The 19,588-nt window shown below is 43.9% G+C and overlaps 1 protein-coding gene across 13 annotated transcripts in view; it reads right to left on the bottom strand.

The window, feature by feature from the left end:
- Positions 1–556: 556 nt before the first annotated feature.
- The window catches only part of TPD52L1 (TPD52 like 1), a 97,698-nt gene continuing 78,666 nt past the window's right edge, over positions 557–19,588 (bottom strand). For 2 of the 13 annotated variants that reach the window (XM_072832840.1, XM_072832850.1), the window contains exons 4-8: positions 14,546–14,647; positions 10,730–10,807; positions 9,088–9,126; positions 5,993–6,053; positions 557–1,518 (exon numbers count right to left, since the gene is read on the bottom strand). In XM_072832840.1, the coding sequence (XP_072688941.1) occupies positions 1,390–1,518; positions 5,993–6,053; positions 9,088–9,126; positions 10,730–10,807; positions 14,546–14,647 (409 nt within the window). In that variant the 3' untranslated portion in view covers positions 557–1,389. Of the gene's footprint in view, positions 1,519–4,438; positions 4,592–5,992; positions 6,054–7,056; positions 7,076–9,087; positions 9,127–10,729; positions 10,808–14,545; positions 14,648–19,588 lie in introns of those variants that run through there. The other 11 variants (XM_072832859.1, XM_072832872.1, XM_072832888.1 and 8 more) reach the window with 11 other exon arrangements.

Raw genomic sequence — 19,588 nt, 5'->3', positions numbered from 1 at the left:
CCTTTCAGATCTCCCTTACCTGAGTTTACTACTCTACCTAAATTAGAATTTTAGAATTGGTAGGGTCGCTGAGGTTATAGTTACTTATGCATCCTCTTATGTTCACCAAGTTAGCAGTAGACCTTGATTTAAAATAGCATTATTGCAGGGGCATCTGGGTGGCTCAGTGGTTGAGATCCAGTGGGATCTGGGATGGGATCTGCCTTTGGCTCAGGTCATGGTCCCGGGGTCCTGGGACAGAGTTTCAAATCAGGTTCCCTCCAGGAAGCCTCCTTCTCCCTTTGCCTATGTCTCGGTGTCTCTCTATGTCTCTCATGAATAAATAATAAATAAAATCTTAAAAAGAAAAAAAAAAAGCATTGCATTAGGGCGGGAGCTCCCTGTTCAGCAAGGGGGTCAGCTTCTCCCTCTCCATCTGCACCCTCCCCTTCCCCGCTTGTGCTCTCTCAAATAAAAATCTTTTAAAAACATAAAATAGCATCTGCAGACTCATAGCTACCACCTTTTAAAGTCATTACCAGCCCTGAAGACGCGCAGAAATGAAGAATTCAAAGTCTTCGTTAAAACCGATTACTTTAATTGCTTAAACAAACACACATCACTGGTGCAAGTGAGGGCGACCACAGGCAGTCTGAGGGCCTTTGCAGCGAGCCCATCCCGGTGCTGGAAGAGGGTCAGAAAAACCACCATCCCGCCCACTGACTGGCCTGGAAGGGGGCGTCCAGGCTCGGCCTTCAAAGGCAAGCACGTCCTGGAGGGGGCCGAGCAAACACCGAAGCCGATCATTCATAGCTACGGTCAGGAAAGTAGGAGGCTGAATGACACACAGACAAGGGCTCCGACCCGACCCGTTGTGTACCTGCCCAGGTGGGGACATGGTGACATCAGTCTACGGATGCTGCATGTGACGGTCACGTGGTCCATCATTAACACAAATTCAAAGTGGAAATGCTTTTATTAAACTCCGCGGAGAGGCCATTGGAAGAACGAGGTCAAGGCCTGGGTTTTCCCGGGGTGGGGGCGGGGCTGGGGCCACAGGAGGCGGGGCCGGGGCCGCAGGAGGCGGGGCCAGGGCCACAGGAGGCGGGGCCGGGGCCGCAGGAGGCGGGGCCAGGGCTGCAGGAGGCGGGGCCAGGGCTGCAGGAGGCGGGGCCAGGGCTGCAGGAGGCGGGGCCGGGGCCGCAGGAGGCGGGGCCGGGGCCACAGGAGGCGGGGCCGGGGCCGCAGGAGGCGGGGCCAGGGCTGCAGGAGGCGGGGCCAGGGCTGCAGGAGGCGGGGCCAGGGCCGCAGGAAGCGGGGGGCCAGGACCACAGGGGGCGGGGCCGGGCCGCAGGAGGCGGGGGCGTGGCCAGGACCGCAGGGGGCGGGGCTGGGCCGCAGGGGGCGGTCCTAGCACTGCAGCTCCTCCTCCTCGGCCCGCCGCGGCCCGCCCCCCGAGCTCTGCGCGCTGGCCTGTGCGGTGGAGCTGAGCACCTCTTCGAAGCTGCCTCCGCCGGGGGTCGCGCCGCCTACTTTCGTCTGAAAGGGCAGAGATGCAAACGTGCAATTAGTTCCCCAGGTCCCCGATGTGTTGATGCAAGACTCACTGCTCTCAGGTTCAGAAATAGTTTTGCTTTTCTTGAAAGGGAACGTAAAGGGTGTCGAGAAGTTAGTTTCCTTTAGGCAGGGTGCTAGAATGCCATTCGTGTTTGGCATCTGGGGTAGGATCCAAAACTTCGATTCTGTGCAATTTTGGAGGGCTCCCTTTACGCCTCCTACATCTAAAAATCTCGATCCCTCCATGAGCGTGTCCAGATCTGTGGATTTGCACTGTCGACACATGACCCTGAGAACAGATGTAATCGAAACAGAACTGGATTTTCGACAAATTCCCTCGGCTTAAAGGGTGTAGACATCTTAAGCGACTGCAATTTGGGATTTCTGCTGGGACTTAGAAAGGCTATCTGGATTCCTGACAAATGTCTTTCAAAAAAGGCTGCGCGGCTCAATTGAACAGGGTTCTGGTCTCTGTTGAGAGAGGTACACAGGACTCAAATCTAAGCACTGGCCACTTGACATCTTTCTAGGCAGTTGCCCTTAAAGGAGGGATATGCCTTGAAATACAAAGTTATGATGCTTTAGGAGGCTCGCTTTTTGTGTGCTTGTCGTTGGTAATAAGGATTAGAATCAGGAAGAAATCAATTTTTAAGAAATATGGTTAAAATGTTTTGAAAAATTCCTTACTAAAAAGTCCTTCGAAAGAATATTTAGTGCTTCCTGCAAGTCTTATTAAAAACAAGCACACACTTTACTCTGATTGTCACTAAAATCCCTCTCTGCCTCTTTAAATTCAATTCTTAAAGTCGAATTTTCCACTCTGCTTAGGGTCAGAAAACTCATTCTGGAAAGTGACAGATAATATATATTTTCAGCTTAGGAATTACAGTCTTTGTCACAAATACTCAAATTAAACATTGTACACAGCAGCCAAAAACAACACACAAGTCAATGAGCATGGCTGTGTTCCCAGAAGACCGTATGTATGGACACAGAAATGTGAATTTCATGTAATTTAATTTTAACTTAACACGTCACAAAATAGCATTCTTCCTTTGATTTTTTTTCAACCATTAAAAAAATATAAAAACCATTCTTAGCTTACATGCCATTCAAAAATAGGCAACCAGCTGGATTTGGCCCACAGGCCTTAATTTGCAGACCTCTGCCACTGAGCATTGACTCCTCCTCCACTCTGTGTCATCTCAGCCCCAGGAAGAAGCAGGGGTTGCTTTCAACTCTGTGATTTTTCACTATATTTCTTTCTTTCCAGAGAGAAACAAGATTAATTCAATGTAATCTACTAAGAGTCCCCATTCTTCTGTTTATTATATTGCATTCTGTTTTGCAACAGAAGCCACACACAGTTTGGAATCAAATGAATTCCAATTACTGTTGTTTTCTCTTGGGCTTTGTTGCTTTCTCTTCTCCCAGTTCTTGATTTTTCTCAAATCAAAATGGAAGAATAAAGGAGGGAATCGTTTTAAAATAAAGCAATTTAAAGGTGAGTGCAATAAAGGGGCTTTCTAGCCAAGTGGGTTGAGTGGAATAAAGAGGTTTCCTGGTTCCCTAACCATGTGGGTTGCATGATTGTACACAGCAATCTTTAGGTGAGGAGTTGCTTCAGGAAAGATGTGAACAATAAACCTCTTCTGGACCCTTCCCCTCATAATGGCTCTTCATCCAAGCATTTGTCACTTTATCCCCAAAACTATGATTGTGGTTTACATAACACTCGATTTGAATTATTGAGTTGGCCCGCCTAATCTCTCGTAATAATATGGCTGGCAGAGAGGACACAAAGAACAATTAAGTGTATCTTGTCTTTTTCTTAAGGTTTTAAATCAGGCCATGCAAAGTATTCATCAAAAAGAGGCGCACTTAAAATGTGGTCTGCTTGACATGGTTCAAAGAATGACTGGAAGGTTGAATGATCAGAATGGTTGGAAGGGATGTGTTATCGATGATTCCCTGGAACATGGTAGCACATAACACATATGGTTTGACAGGAGCTGGTTCTTGGTGTGGTTGCTTGTTTTAGATAAAATAGAAAGTGTGCTCACGGGGTATAGTATAGGTGAAGCCAGCTGAGATGCCTTCAGGTAAGACAGTGATGTATTCCAAGGATATAGGCAAAAAAGGATGAAATTTTAGGTAAGATGAAATGGAAAATTTTCATGGAACATCAAGCTATCCACAGAACTGGATATAAAGGAAGAACAATCAATTGGGTAGAAATGCCACATGGTGTGTGACAGATCGTGTGAGACGATGGCAAGAATGGACCTCCCTTCGCGGAGAACATTATTTCTAATGGAACACAAATATAAACATTATTCCTTGCGAGCTGTGTTTTAAAAATCAAGCTTAAAGCAGTATGTGCGAGGCATTTCCTTACTGACTCATCCTCACTGATGTGTGTGTCAGCTGGAAACGGCCTCAGGACCCATAACTGAAGAACTTTATAGAAATTCTGGAGAAAATTTAGAACACAAAACTATGTGGCAAATAAACTATAGAAAGAAGGGTTAACCATCTATTATTTAGTCTGGAAGGAAAAAAAATGAGAACTTTGCAATTACTGAATGAGTGGGAAGTTTTACACAAAGCACAATTATTAGCTATTTATTCTCTATTGCCTGGGTGGGCAGAAAAAGAGGAAGTAGGCATCAACTGTGACACAGGAGGTGGGTGGGATGTGAGTCTTGTTAAGCCCGGGGACAATCATGCAGACACTTGAAGGAAATCTTGACACAAGCTAGAATCTGCTCAGCTGAGTTAGTTTAGTGCATGTCTGGAGGAGGAGGCAGGCTCTATACCTCCCATCCCAACAAAGTGAGAAAAGTGAGAGAAGCTGAGTATGGATCAAACACTTAAGTTATATGTGAGCTGTGAGCTTACCAGCGCTTCCTAAAAGCAAAGGGAAATAGGTTGTTCTTTATTCTTCTTTTGCTTCTTCTTATCTCCTTCTTCTAAAGAAAACCTAAAAAGTACAACTTCTCCTATGTCAGAACTGGTCTAACGAGCAACAGAATCCATCTTCCTTTGTCTGAGGCTGAGAACCAAATGTTGAGAAATTAACTTGCAGGATTTTCTGAACCCTCAAGCTTTGAAACTTAATATTCTAGCAGGAGAAGTGTTCGAGGCCCTGCACGTCCCTCCTTTTCTCAAAAGTTTTCCCTAGACACGGGGGCAATTCAGTGCCTCCCACTGGTCCCTAAATCTTCAATTAGTGGTGTTGACCAGCAGGCTGGCGAAACTGCACAACTACAAACTGCTGGTAAGGGAAAGCAAGGCATCGTAGGGGCTGAGTAATAACCTCATTCCTGGCCTTAAACATCTAATCACAGGCCTGATACTGTAGAAAAGTAGGAGACTCTGTGAAAGAGCCTCCCCTAAGAGGAAAGACTCTCCAAGTCCAAATCAGTAAGAGCACACAGGACCTCTAGTGAGGAATACCTCACAACCTCACAGACTTATGAGCAGCACATGACGACAGAGGATTCAGAAGCAGCTGGAGACCCGGCGTGTGCGTGCACCTGCTTTTGATCTGGTTAAAGATCATCTGCACTTTTCATTTTCCCAGACAGGGAAATACAGAAATGGATTGTCCACAAAATACGGATAAGAACATCAAGATGTATTTAAGTCACTGTGTAGGTGATACCTTCCAAAACATTATCTTAGTAGTTTCAAGGATTTTTTTTTCCCTGTTTTGAAAGTTCCATACATTTTAAGACTAGTTTTATTTGGGCTTTCTTCCTCTGCAGATGAGCTCATCTACATCTACACTCATACAATAAATTCAATGAATATATTTTTTTAGCACCTCCCATCAAAGAGGCATATTTTCAGTTTAAACCTGGGGGATCAAATGCATTATTACAAAAGAATGCACGGTGTGACTCAGTTTTATTTTCCCTCGGCGATGGTCATGCTGTGCTGTGCTCAGTATGTGCACAGAGTAAACAAGCCCAGGCAGCTGAGGGGAGGAAGGGGGCGCTGGAATGCATGGAGCCGGCTTTGCTTTCTGCTAGCCCACGTGCAAACCAGAGGGGCTGTGAGCGGCTACAGGCCCTTCCCTACACTCTGAATTCAGAATTCCCATATCCTTGATCCTACCCTACAGACCTCTCTCACATACCCTATGTTTTCCAGGGGACAGCACGAAGAGAGTTTTTCTAACCTGAGAACATGTGAACACACATCCCAGTTCATTCTCAACAGGTAATCACCCCTGGATGGTTTACGTGAACAACTCTGTGAGGGTCCAGCAACACCATCCAGTACTGGTTTTACCGACAGACATATACGTGAAGAAACAGATGGACTCTGTGCAAGGCTGCCCTCCTGGATGCACCAATTGCTGGCTGCCCCGCCTTCCGAACTAACCACCACCATGACTAAGCTGTCCTGATTCACAGACCCCATGACACAAAATTCACTTCATCTGTACCTTAAGGCTTGTGACAGTTGTCTCAACCCTCTCCTCAAATGATTTGAAAGTAGGAGAATTCCTAAAATAACAAAAAAAGAGAGGTCAGCTCCAGAGACACAGCTGTCTTAGCAACCGAGCTGCCTGGCTTTCTGCTCTTATTTGTAAACATCATCTCTGCACCAGAGCCAGCTGCCGGTTCGCCAACCATGCTTTAAAGTGTATTTTTCATCTCTGCTAGGTTAGATCCACAAACCACAACCTGACATGGAAATTTTCTAAGTAAAATAGTCATAAAATAAATAGTACAGCCTTCGTTAATGACACAGTTGTTAATAATTCCAAGGTGCACTGGAAATCACTTCCAATGAGTCAAAAGAATGATAGCTTCGTTTGTCATTTGCTAATTAACTGTTTCTATCACAGCACTCCATTACCAACTCGTTTGTTTTGTGGTTTTGTTTTTGTATTTTGTAAGCAATGGAAAGCAAAGTCTATCTGAAGAATGTCATGTTAGAGTTTTCCCACTTGGAATTTTAAAGTTATTTATTTCAGTAAGTGTGAGACCAGACACAGAGCTAAGGAAAAAAGGTTCATAAATTTTTCTTTCCCATGCCTTAAAAAGTAATCATTTTGTCAATTTCCATGAAGCAGCGCTTCTGAAAGTCAACACTTTCATTATTTTAGGTGGAAATATACCTATTACTTGTCTAATGCTTGATCAAAATGGTATTTGTTAGGAGCACATGTTATTTTTCCTCCTAAAGAGGATATATGTTTTGTTCTCTTACCAAACAAAATCTTTGCAGTCTACTGACATTTTTGTCTGTGACTCATTCATTGTGTTAAATACTCTACGTACATCATCTTGTTACTTGAAGCACTAGATGCTTCATCTGGTGCTTTTTGGTTTCCTATACTGGATTTGGGCACATGACATGATTTAATGATATCATTACCATTAAAATAGATAATCCTTGGGTCCAACAAAAGAAACAGGAACCACGAAGGAACTAAAACTGTATCTTGAATCTCGCATCCATATCAGCATTCATCAGCATTCAGCAACCATGACTGCCATCATTTTCAGGTCAAATAATTCAACTGAAAGTGACGATATTCGATAAGCCACCTGTTATTTTCTCTTGAGTGCAGGCAAAATGAAACAAGAGGAATGGCCTGGAGGAATTTTATAAGGGAGACTGGCTCTACTATATGGGCTTCTTGGTATGGTGTGGAATGAAGCACGGTTCTAACACTACCAAGAGGATCTAAGGTAGTTAATGTTTTTTGACTGAATTTGGTTTTGTTAGAGATGATCTCTAGAGACTCTGACACTCCAGATGGTCAGAAATGCATTTGCATTATTTTGTACGAACTGACAACGGTGAGCTCAGACGGCCCACGTATGACATCACAGCTTGTCAATAATGCAAGCGTGAGTCAAATTCCTATGAGTGATCCTCCATAATATTGCTGTTTCGTGATGAAATATTAGTGAATTTGCACCTGAATGACTCAAGGTTATATATATGTATTGGCCCTTTACTTCCCCTGCAGGTTTTATGTGGGCAAGCCCACTCACATGCCTGACTATCCCTGATCAGTTAGGCCCAGAGTGGCCAGTCAGTTCAGCCCAGTGGTTCATGGGCTTCTGTTAGCTGAGTAAAAGCTTTTTTTTAAAGTTAATTTCAGGCAAGATCATGAGGACTACATTTGACTCATATGCCACTAGATGGATTCACAGAGCAAAACCATGTTAATTTTTTGCAAGCCCTTCTTTGGACACCCAGACTTCAAAGCTCACAAATAAAGAAGCTCAGAGCTGCAGGCTGCACTACTCAATTGGAGTGTTTTTATGCTAGGGGGTGCCAGTCATTCAAAGATGGGCCGTGCAATCCTGAATCTTTGCTCCCTGATTTACCACCAAGTTAGGGAATCAAATACTGTGGCTAAATTTCCAAAGTCACCATATAACCTCAGGGTGGAAGAAACATCATCAGGATAATAAAACAGACATTCTTCGAATTAAACTACACCAGAATGTGTGCTGGGGAACAGGGAGAAACTGTTTACTCATATTTAATCAGATCACACACAACCACAAATGACCGTAGAAAGAATTTGGCTGCAGTGATCTCAGGCTATTTAGAGCAACCCAAACCACTCCTCTAACACATCACAGCACAATTATATTCTACAAAACAGGGGAAAGGGGCACAGCTCGGACTGAAGTGCGGGAGGGCCTTGGAGGCTCGATGGCGGCCTATGAGTTACCCCCTGCGTCCCCCCAAGCAGCCCAAGGCAGGAGCAATGGGAAGAGCAGTAAATCTGGTTTTAGCCTCTTATTTTAAATATAATGAAACTGATGTCACTGAGGTGATGTTCTCAAGGCTGCAGAGTTCCTTCTTGGCACAGCTGGGCTACCATAAGCATCTCCTGACCCCCGCATCTGACATTCATCCTTCCATATCCTATCACTATTATTAGGGTGCTTTGATCCGATGGCCTCACTCAGCTATGCAAACTCTGAGGGGGGAATGTGTTTCTCAGGAGTTTTCATCCAGCTGGTAATTTTAACGACATTCTCAATGCTTAACAGACACCTCACCCTAACATCTACCTTAACAAATCCTGGCGCTATCCTTCCTACGACTGTCGTCCTGGGAGTCTGTGATTCCTTTCATTTAACCTTTCTCCCAGGCTTGCGTTTAATTCTGCTGAGATAAGGCATGTACTTCTGCGTCTGCAGGCATGCTGGCTAAGAAAGTGCTTCACACAGGTTACTTGATGTCACATGACAGGTAAGAGAGTGGACGTTGAGACAGGTAAGTAGCTTGTCTCTGGTCACAGGAGACCCTGGAGTTAAACCAGTGTGTGTGGTCAAAAGCTGAGGCCTATCATACCTGCTGCGACAGAAACGTCAGCCTGTTCTCCTAAAGGCCGTCAGGAGAGAGAATAAGGCATTCCAGTCACTGCATTTCCTTTCACACTGCAGGTGGGAGGTGGGTGGGGGTGGGGGGGGTGGGGGGGAACCCCCCAAAGTAAATATCAACAAAGTAACACGTCATACACATTCTGCATTGATATTAGATAAAGTAATTTGTACACATTACCTCATAGCAGGCATACTTATGGAATGGCGAATGGAGTAGCTTCAGGGCAAGAGCAGATTAGGAGGGAAAAAAAAAAGAAAAAAGAAGACAGCATAACATAAGTACATGAGAAACTCGCCAGTGGCAGTTCTAAAACAGCAGTGTCAACTGAAGTAGTCCTCGCCCACCCCACCAAGGCGACGGTTGCTTTTGTTGGGTAGGATGGGCCACGGTCAGCTTTCGAGGGCCCCAAGGAGGAGCACACTGTCTGAGTTGGATGGTACGTGACTTCCTGTGAGTTGCCTGCAGGCCAGGAGACGTGGGGAGGATGTCTGGGTTCTCCAGGCGTGCCCCGGAGCCCGTGGACGTCGTCCCCAGGTCCCACTCCCGCTCCCTTCCCTCGTGTGGAAGAGGGGGAGGGCTGTGCCAAGCAGAGCCTGGCAGGCAAGAGCTAGCCGTTCCAGGGTAGAGCAACTCTCCAGACGAATGCATGCAGTTAACATAAGACATTCAAGGAAACAGGAGGGAGGTCACCACAACCCACGCAGTCCAACACGGGGCCACGCACTTCTCCTCTCTAGGACATTTGGGACAAATACACCAACGCTGCGGAGGAGCCTAAGAGGCTCAGCCTTCTCACTGTACCAGTCCTACGGTGGCTGGTGCATCTTTCTTCTGATGGATCGCCTGCTATGTCTTTGTGAATTCCGTCAGAAATCAGGCCGGGCAGAGGGAGGAAGCGCCACAGATGGGGTCCATGCAGGGAGAGCACTGCCCCCCAACACCCTTTCCAACACCATGCCTGCTTCTCTCCTCCCAAGACGCTCACAGCAAGGGATCAAACTCCTCACCCTTCCCCAACCATAGCCACTGAGGTCATCGTATGAGCAGCACTCTACTAGAACTCAGAAAGAGAAGGCCGAAGAAATTCAGGGAGTCCTTATGGTCTTACTCAGACACTAGGCAAATGTTTCTCAGAAATGGCATTTAAAAAGGAATTACTAAAAGAAATTCATCAGCATTATCAATCTATTCATCTCTTTCAATACAGGCAATTTTCTTAGGGAAAAAAAAAATCCCCACCCCCACCCCCAAGTATAGAATAAGATTCCAGTGAAGGGCAGGTTTAATAGGACGATGGCACACTTCCTAACACGGGTGGTCTTCTCGGGACCTTTCTCCTCTTCCACTTCAGATGGTACAGAAAGGGGAAGGTGAACCATCCAACTTAAGAAACAGTTACAGGAAGTTCAGAAAAACACGACAATCTAGACAAAATATTTTTCTGTGTCTGCAGCTCACTTTTCACGAGTCTCAGAAAACCCCACAACTCTCAACTTTTTTTCCGGTTTCCTTTTTTTTAACTTCTTTCAATTCTAAGGACCTCTGCCGATGCAGGAAGGACTGAGGATGTAGGAAGGGATTCCTAAGAGACTGCTCAGCAAGTGAAACCGGTATACGTGATTCGGAAAGGCGAGAGATACAGGCTTAAATAAATCCACACACATTCGATGGCCTATGGTCTGTAACTCCCTGGTGATGGGCAGTCTCCGGGAAAGGGATCTAGGGTTTTGGCTGAGGCACACCCACAGTGGAGGGAGCTGGGGGCCCTGGGGTGGAAGGGGGCGGCAAGGGGCCCACAGGCCGCAGATGTAGCACTTACCCAATGGAGTGAGACCTGCAGCCGGCGCAGCGCAGCACAGGAGAGAGCAGGAGCAGAGTTAGCAGGGCCGCGGTGCACCTGCCCCCCAGAGCCCCAGAGCAGAGAGGACGGGACTCCGTTTCTTATTCCTTTTCAATGTGTCTTAACAATTACTGTACCAACCTGTTATAAGCTGTGCTTCTAACTATCCTTCTCATGGCTCTATGGAGATGCCTGGACTCTAGCAAGATTCTTTTTTTTTTAAGATTTCATTTATTTATTCACGAGAGACACAGAGAGAGAGGCAGAGACACAGGCAGAGGGAGAAGCAGGCTCCCTGCGGGGACCCCGATGCGGGATTCGATCCCAGGACCCCTGGGTCACCGCCTAAGCTGAAGGCAGATGCTCAACCGCTGAGCCCCCCAGGCGTCCCTAACAAACGTCTCTGTCTCCTCCAAAGAGCCTCATCTCCACTAGTTCACACGTGGCTTGAACAAATGCCTGAGAAGTTCCAAGAAGATGCCAGTATTATGGTAAAAACGATTCCAAGAGCTTGCAGGTCTGCAGAGTACTTTCATGTGTCCTCGTTTTAACTTTGCAGTTTCAGTTCAGCAGCCGTTAAAAATGTGATTTTACAGGTAGAGAAAGAGAGGGGGGCAGTCCCTTGACAGGACAAAGGGGACTTCAGTCAACGGCAATCAGGAGAAAATGAGACTCCACTTGAAAAATATGAGGTGTTTTTAGAAAACCTATCAGTTTAAATTCTCACATAGTGCTTTTCATTAACTTATGAAAAGGCTCAAGTTCTAGGGTTTTAAAGTCTGTTAAGTATTAACTTGTAATAATTTCAAAGAAAAACTGGGAGGTATGGTTTTTCCTTCCAGGTACCTGAATTTTGCTGGCAATCTTTTTGAACAAGTTCAAAAATCGTTTCTCAGAACACACAAAAGAATTTTATAGTATAACTAGAATATAGGATAATACGATGTTTTAAACTAACAAGGAGTTCGAAGTAAAATATGATAGAATTTTAAAATTTCTCTACATTTTATAAACTGGCCAATCAATTTAAATGAAAAATAAAAACTTATAGTTTTCTCATTTAAGAATCTTTATGATACTGCATTTAAGTAATTTTCAAATCTGATTTTCAGATACATCACTTGTTCTAGCATAATTTAAAACTAAAGATTTTTTGCAAAACTTCTTGCTTTCACAGAGATCTATCCTTAGTGATATATGTTAGATGTTATAGTCTGAGAAAAATGTAAGTCTGAATTTTGCAAATTCTACAACATATTACAAGACCGTATTGGAGTCTCCAGTAACATAGGCTACACTTCCCAGTATTTTTAGCTACAGTTTATAATGAAAGTATTGTATCCTCCACATAGAGAAACAATTAATGAGAAGTTTGAAACTTTTGGAAAATAGATCATTCATTACCCTAAAACAAAGCCACGCTAAAACTAAAGAAAAAGAAGTCAACACAACCTGGATGTTCTAACCAATTGGTGTATGAACGTGGATATGTTAACATAGTGGATATATGAAACAGCTTTCACGTTTTTCCACTTAGGAAAATGAACAAAAAAACCTCTATGAAGTACTACAGTGCACTCCTGTTAATGGACATTCCCCTCATTTCCAACATGTGGGGTCACCTTGTAACTGAGACAGTCACTTAATAAGGACAAAAAGTGGCATTTATTGAGTGCTTAATAAATGGCAGGCTCTCTTCTACAACTTTTATAACAACCTGATGATGTTGTTAGCTTTATCCCCATTTCATAACTGAAACCACCTGGGTACAGGTGAGCTAAGTGACACGCAGCCTCAGAACCTGACCACCTGAAGTGGAACCACTTAACAGTTTGTTACAAATGCAGATTCCTAGGGGTGCCTGGTGGCTTAGTTTGTTAAGCGTCTGCCTTCGGCTCAGGTCATGATCCCGGGGTCCTGCCATGGAGCCCCACATCGGGCGCCCTGTTCAATGGGGAGCCTGCTTCTCCCTCTCCGTCTGCCTGCCACTCCCACTGCTTGTGCTTGCATGCTCTCTCTCTGCCAAACATATAAAATATTTTTAAAAACACACAAAACAACAAATGCAGCTTCCTAGGCTCCACCCAAGATGCACTGAGGCACGATTTCAGAGAGGTGGAATCTGGAAATATGTACTTTAAAAAAGCTTCAGAGATGTTTTGTTAGAGTCCCCTAAATTGGGAGAAATAACCCTCCAGTATCATGCTGTGGTCCTAGTGTTCCAGTGAAAGGTTTCAACCAAGCATGGGGAGAGCAAGTTTTATAAACATGGCAAAATGTATTTTCTTGGATATAACAGGTAATAGGGTATAATAAGGCATATTTAAATATATTGGTAAATATAAATATATTGGTATAATATAATAAATAACAAGAAACTAAATATAGTTTCTTGTATATAAGAGGTAATAGGATGTAATAGGGTATTTTCTGTTTTCAGATATTATTTTATTAGTTTAGGTAAATGCTTTAATGCCATTGACATGACAGCAAATTTATCTGTAATAAAATTAGGGTTATTTAATAATAGGTTTACCTATTCATCCCATGTAGCCACTGAAAAATTTCAGTTGCTTTTCATTATAGCATTATTAATAAATATGAAGATAAAAGAATGTACTCAGATTCATGCACCTGTACTTACTTCAGCCTCATGAAAGCCAACTTATTAAGATAATACATGGACACAATCCAGTAATTTATGAAGCCCAAAATAACCACAATATAAAGATTTGCCTCTAGGTATCAAAGTTGTAGGGTAATAAAGAAATAGTTTAAGAATCCAGTGAAATTATATGCAGTTTTTTTAAAAGGAAGAAATTTCAGAAGTTTTTAAAAAACGAATTTGAGGGGTGTCTGGGTAGCTCAGTGGTTGAGCGTCTGCCTGCAGCTCAAGGGGTGATCCCAGTGATCCTGGGGTCCTGGGATCGAGTACCAAGTCCTGCATCAGGCTTCCTGCAGGGAGCCTGCTTCTCCCTCTGCCTATTGTCTCTGTCTCTCATGAATAAATAAATAAAATCTTTAGAAAAAAATTAATTTGATTTCTAGAGAGAAAAATAAAGTTCATTTGTAACAAAATATCTTCTAAGCATATCACCAAATTCAAAATAAATTAAGATAGGTATTTAAACAAGCAAAAAAAGATTTAACACTTCCATATGAGATAACTTACTAAAACATAATATAAAAAATAAAAATGGCCAAAAGTGCATTGTGTTTCGGGCACTTATAATGAGGACGTTTGGTTCTCAGTTCAAAATCTTGATGTTCACCCTAACTTTATATAATCATGAAATACTGAAAATAACCAAAATGTGCAAGGATTATATACCACGAAGCTTTCTGGAATAAAAGAATAAATATGTATGTATTCAGCATAGAAAAAAAGTATCCTAAGTGGATGTATACAAAAATGTAACCTAGAATAGTTTATCAGAGAATATTCCACTGAATGCATATTTTAACTTACTGTTTAAATTTTCATGAATAAAATTCAGTACGTGCTGCATTCTTTTGAGATCTGGGAATTAAAGGAACCCTGGATCTTCCATTTTTACTAGGTCATGTCCTAGTGGAAAGGACACATGGTTGGGACCAGGCTCACTAAGCAGACCTGCTGGCAGAAAATTCTCCATCGTAAAAATTTATCTCAGTCACTAATCACAATCAGCCACATAAAATTTTAATCCAATGAAAAAAGGATACATTAGGAAGACCAGCCAATAGAGAAAGCTCCCCTTCCCTCAGAAGGCCAAGGCTTACTAGCACCATCCCCATGGTTCTCTCCCGCAGTACCTCATGTCTCCAAACTTCTTGCTGATGGCCGTCCCAACGTTGCTGAAAGCTGCAGTCGCCTTCTGCCCAGCGTGACTCAGGGTTTCATGTGTCTTCTTGTAGCTAGAAGCAAAACAGAACAATGGAAACACGGTTTGTACGTCATGATCACCCACAGAGCGTTCGCCATCCTTCTCCCTCCTTTGAAAATTCCTGTTCTAAACAGATTTAGGAAGAAGACGATCCACAGAAGTTACTGGTTCTATTCATTGTCTGGGGATGATGGATTGGCGGCTGCTCATCAGTGGGAAAGTCGGACCATTAAATCTGAATTGGTGAGGAAAGATATTCACACGCAAGTGTGACGTGCAGATCCGATGTGCAGATGAGATGTGCAATCACAAGCAGCAGTGCTCTGAGAGCACATTCTTTTTTTGTTTGTTTGTTTGTTTGTTTGTTTGTTTGAGCACAGTTATTCCTAAAGAAGTGTTTTAATTCTACGAAGAGACACTGGCAAGGAAAGAGTTTAGCCATCGAAGGTAACGCGGAAACTAGAAAATGTGTATTTCAATGTGAAGATTCAGCTTTTACTGCTCAAGTGGGTAAAATTTACCAGAAAAGGGCCAAGTATAACTAGTATTTAGCTTGTTTTTCTAATATTTATGGCTGGGACTACGAAGGGCACATGATCTTAGCTTAGTGACTTTTTTCAAAACAGTTCTAGGAATACAGTACTGCCATTGTCCATTCATAGGCCTACGTTGCCACTAGACTGACTCCTTGAGGACTCAGAGTCAAAGTCCAAGTCCATACGACAGGCCTCACGATGATCTCACACAGGCTGGTCCTCTTGCCCTTCTCTTGTGTCTCCCTCCCACTTGCTCACCCTGCTCCGGCTGCCCAGACCTCCTCGCCAGTCCACGGACATACTCAGCCCCAACCGGCCTTAAGACCTCTGCTCTAGCTGCTGTCACTCGACCCCCATCAAATCTGGCTAGAAAAGGGTTTTGTTGTATTGCAATTCCCCACTTTGAAAAATTAAAAAGACCAAAGCCTGCGCCCCTAGTAAGATTGTGAAAGCCACCCTCTGCTGTCTACCAGGGCCAGAGATGCCTGGAGCCGTGGCCAAGCGGGTGTCGGCAAAATCCAGGAGAGCTCTGGAGGGGATGGGGGAACATGGGTAGAAAACGGAGCCACGGAAAAGAGAGGGGAGACAGTGCACTGAGTATCCACCCAGTGTTGACTCTGTTTGGCCTGAAAGGAGGCTCAAGGGAAGGGAAAAGAAAGAAAGAAAGAAAGAAAGAAAGAAAGAAAGAAAGAAAGAAAGAAAGAAAGAAAGAAAGAAAGAGAAGAAAGAGAGGACCCTGCAACATCTGTGACCTTTGCATGAGGCCGGGACCTGCTGTTAATCAGAGAAATCCTTCTTGTGTGGCTTTTGCATATCTAAAGGAATTTCTTGCAATTAGAGCAAATATTTAATTTCCTTTGTGAATTGTTCCCCGTAGTTTAACTTCATATATTTGAGAGTGCTGTGAATTTTGACATGAGGTACTTTCGAACCCTTGTGGGCATAGCACATTCTGAGTTCGACAGCTTAATTCAAAAACAGCTGGGCAGGGAGAAGCACCTATGGTAAGGGGTAAGCGCCGGCTACTTTATGCTTGAACACACCCCTCTAGCACCGTGTGTGGTGGGTACGCAGGGGCGCTGGCTACTCTGGTCAAGTATTAGTGTCAGTAAGGCCTCACCGTGAAAAACGCCAACTCTACGCCTGCGTGAAATTTCCAAGTGTGAATTCAACCCTACAGAGAGCTCAAAGGAGCATCAGAGAGAGATTCATAGCCTGGTGACTCTTTATTTCTGAAAATTACGTCATGTTAAATCGGAAAGGCGCTAGAGTCCAATTTCTTCATACTGCAGATGATGGGGCTGAGGCCCAGGAGAACTGTGTGACTCTTTCAAGACAAAGACAGGGCTGGGACTCCTTGCCTTGGAGATGACGGCAGACATCTGAAGGGGAGTTAGGTCAGCTGTCTCTCGCTCGAGTATTTGCCGAGAAAAGTGATAGGACTGCGTTTTAAGATCTCTAAGATGCACTTCTGTTCCCCCATTTTTACATCTCTCCCTCCTAGACTAACTACCACGTTTCTCAAAAACCACTACTAGCCACTCTACGAACACCACAGACCAATCATCGAGGGAAAGAGATTGAGAGGGGTGGGTGATGAGAAAGGGTTATGTGTGAAGAAGTGGGTTTCCCAGAACAAAGTAACCGGGGATCCGATGAGAAAACAGGCCACTGGGCTCAGAGCACTTAAAAGCTCTAAGAAGCACCACTCACATCCCGGGGTAAGGGAAGGGCCCTCCGGAGTCGGGTATTGCACAGACCGTGTAACCTTACGCGACGTTCTCATTGGGCTCGATCTGCAAACTGAACGAGGAACTATACACCATCCCTGTCTAGAGGCTGGGCGCCCACGTCGTGAAGAAAGACCCTCCCGTCGGGCCACTGAAGACCCTAAAGGATGTCACTGTATTTCCATCTTACTCCCTTCATTATGCCATGGAATTTGCTACATGGTCTGTACTAATACTTAAAACTCTTTTTCAAGCCTATCATATAAAATTACATTGGATAATATTCAAATAACGAAAAACAACTTAGACACCCACCTTCTGATGGACCTGACAACCCTGTCACTTAAATGGAAACCGTATTTATTAGCATTTTCGATGATGTCTCTTCTTTTAAGCTAAATGCAAAAGTTACACCATTGCCCAAGTTACGTAATTGATGAAACAGGAGGCTAACACATTCTCCTTAAATAAAAGTCAAAGTGCTACGGCACCCTCAGGTGGCTTCCGCTGCGCAGGGGAAGGCGGAACGATGGGACGAGATGCTCCAAGGAGTCGGCCCTGTGTGCCTCGCCTCTGCGTTCCTGTGACCCGCTCTGCACAGCTCTTCCCAGACACATTTTTCACTCGGTGGCAATAATGGTTTTCGAGTCTGTCTCTGTGACCTGCCCGAACTTCCTGAAGGCAGGGGCTGCATCTCGTTCATCATCCGTGGGTCCCCGGGGCCTGAATATGCCAGAGCAAGAGCCACAGGAGGCCAGAGGAAGGAAACAAGAGTCCAGGCCGGTTGCCCGAGTCCAGCTACAGGTGTAGAGGCAGGAGGACTCTGCAAGAGCACCACGGAGCGGGGCGGCGAGGGAAGGAATCTGTCCTCGTGGGCTCACAGGCAATTCCAGCAAATGTCAGCTTTTCTGGTCATCCATCTGCAGTTCCCAAGAAGGCTGGAATCTGGTTCAGGGCTGAACCTTTTTCTGGCAAAAATGTAACTGCTAATAGTAGCTCACACTTACTATTTTATATGTATGAACTCACTGAAGACTTCTTACTGGGAGATTTTTTTATTTAGGGCCTAAGTAAACTTCCTACATTTTGATGAAAGTCAATGGGAACCTAGGCTTTACTTTCCAGAGATTGGCTGGAATGGATAGTCTGGGTTTTTTTTTTCTTTCTTTCTTTTTTTTTTTTTTTTTCAGCTTTACTGAGGTATGAATGACAAAATTGTAAGATATTTAAAGTGTACATTGTGATGATTTGCCATATGCATACATTGTGGAAGGATTCCTCCCACTTAGTTAATTAACACACCCATCACTTCACACATTCTTATATATACTTTGGTGAGAACATTTAAGTGCTACTCTCTTTGCAAACTTCAATTATACAACACAGGTATCAACTAGAGCCACCCTTTATACTTTAGATTCTCGGACCTTCATTCATCTTATAACTGGAAGTTTACATTGACCGACCTTCAACCTTTGCCTACAGCCCCCGTGCACTGCCCCTAGCAGCCACCCTTCCACTCTCTGCTTCTAAGAATTTGACTTTCTAAAAAAATTTTTTTTTCTAAGATTCCACTTATGAGCGATACCACACAGTAGCTGTTCTTCTCTGTATAACTTCTCTTGCTTAGAATAATGCCCTCGAGGTTTGTCCACGCTGTTCAAAGGCAGGATTCCCTTCTTGGTCATGCCTGAATGATATGTGTACATATGCCGCATCTTTTTCTTTTTCTTTTTTTTTAAAATTTATTTATTTGAGAGAGAGAGAAAGAGAGAGAGAGGGATTGAGAGCACAAGCAGGAAGGGCAGAGGGAAAAGGGGAATCTCAAGCAGACGCCCTGCTGAGTGCTGAGCCCAATGTGGGGCTCGATCTCATGACCTTGAGGTCAGGGCCAGAGCCGAGACCAAGGACTGGATGCTTATCTGACTGCACCACCCAGGTGCCCCTAAGCCACATCTTCTTTAAGGAACGGATACCACTCAAGGGCCAGGACAGGTTAACTATATGGCTGGCACACTGACAAGGGAATCTTTGGGAATAAGGGGTTAGGTTCTCTGCAAGCCAAATAAAAGGCATTCTATTGACTTTTCATGCAGCTCATCTTGTCATGACTTACTGATTTGAAAGCAGTGTTAATAATCAAAAGGAGAAAGCATATCTTCTAAGATGTTTCGACTTAAAGCAACTTTTTTTACACAGAAAAATTAAAAATTCAAAGTCTTTTTACGAGCAGATGTTTTATAGCACAAATCCATTTTCTACTAAGGGACTTTAGAAAGATGGTTATTTTATAACAGGTGCCCCTGCAGCATCTCACCAAAGATACACAAGTATTTGGGCTTATTTTCTTCCGAAGGTTCCCGGCACATGTTACCAAACAGATTTACGACTTGAACCTGGAAAAGAAGAGTCTATTTCCTGCCTTGTGTGGTAAGATGAAAGCCAAAAGGTAAGCAGAATAAGCAGCTGCCTGAGAGATGGACTATGTGCGTCTTTTGAAATTAGGTCTTTAATCTTCACTGGTACTTCCAAACTCAACGGTGCTGCAACAGGCTTCTAGTAAAAAGGAGGTAACAATCATGACTGACTAGAATGGTTTGGAAGTCACAGGAGCACAAAAAAAATCAAAGGGTAAATAATCATAAGTGAAACTTCAATTTTTAAGGCGTGTGCATTTTGTTTAATGCTGCATTTTACTCTTCTTTA

This window comes from Canis lupus, chromosome 1, assembly GCF_048164855.1.
Source record: "Canis lupus baileyi chromosome 1, mCanLup2.hap1, whole genome shotgun sequence".
NCBI lineage: Eukaryota > Metazoa > Chordata > Mammalia > Carnivora > Canidae > Canis > Canis lupus.
The sequence above is the reverse complement of the archived record's forward strand: the minus strand, read 5'-3'. Positions and strand labels throughout refer to the sequence as shown.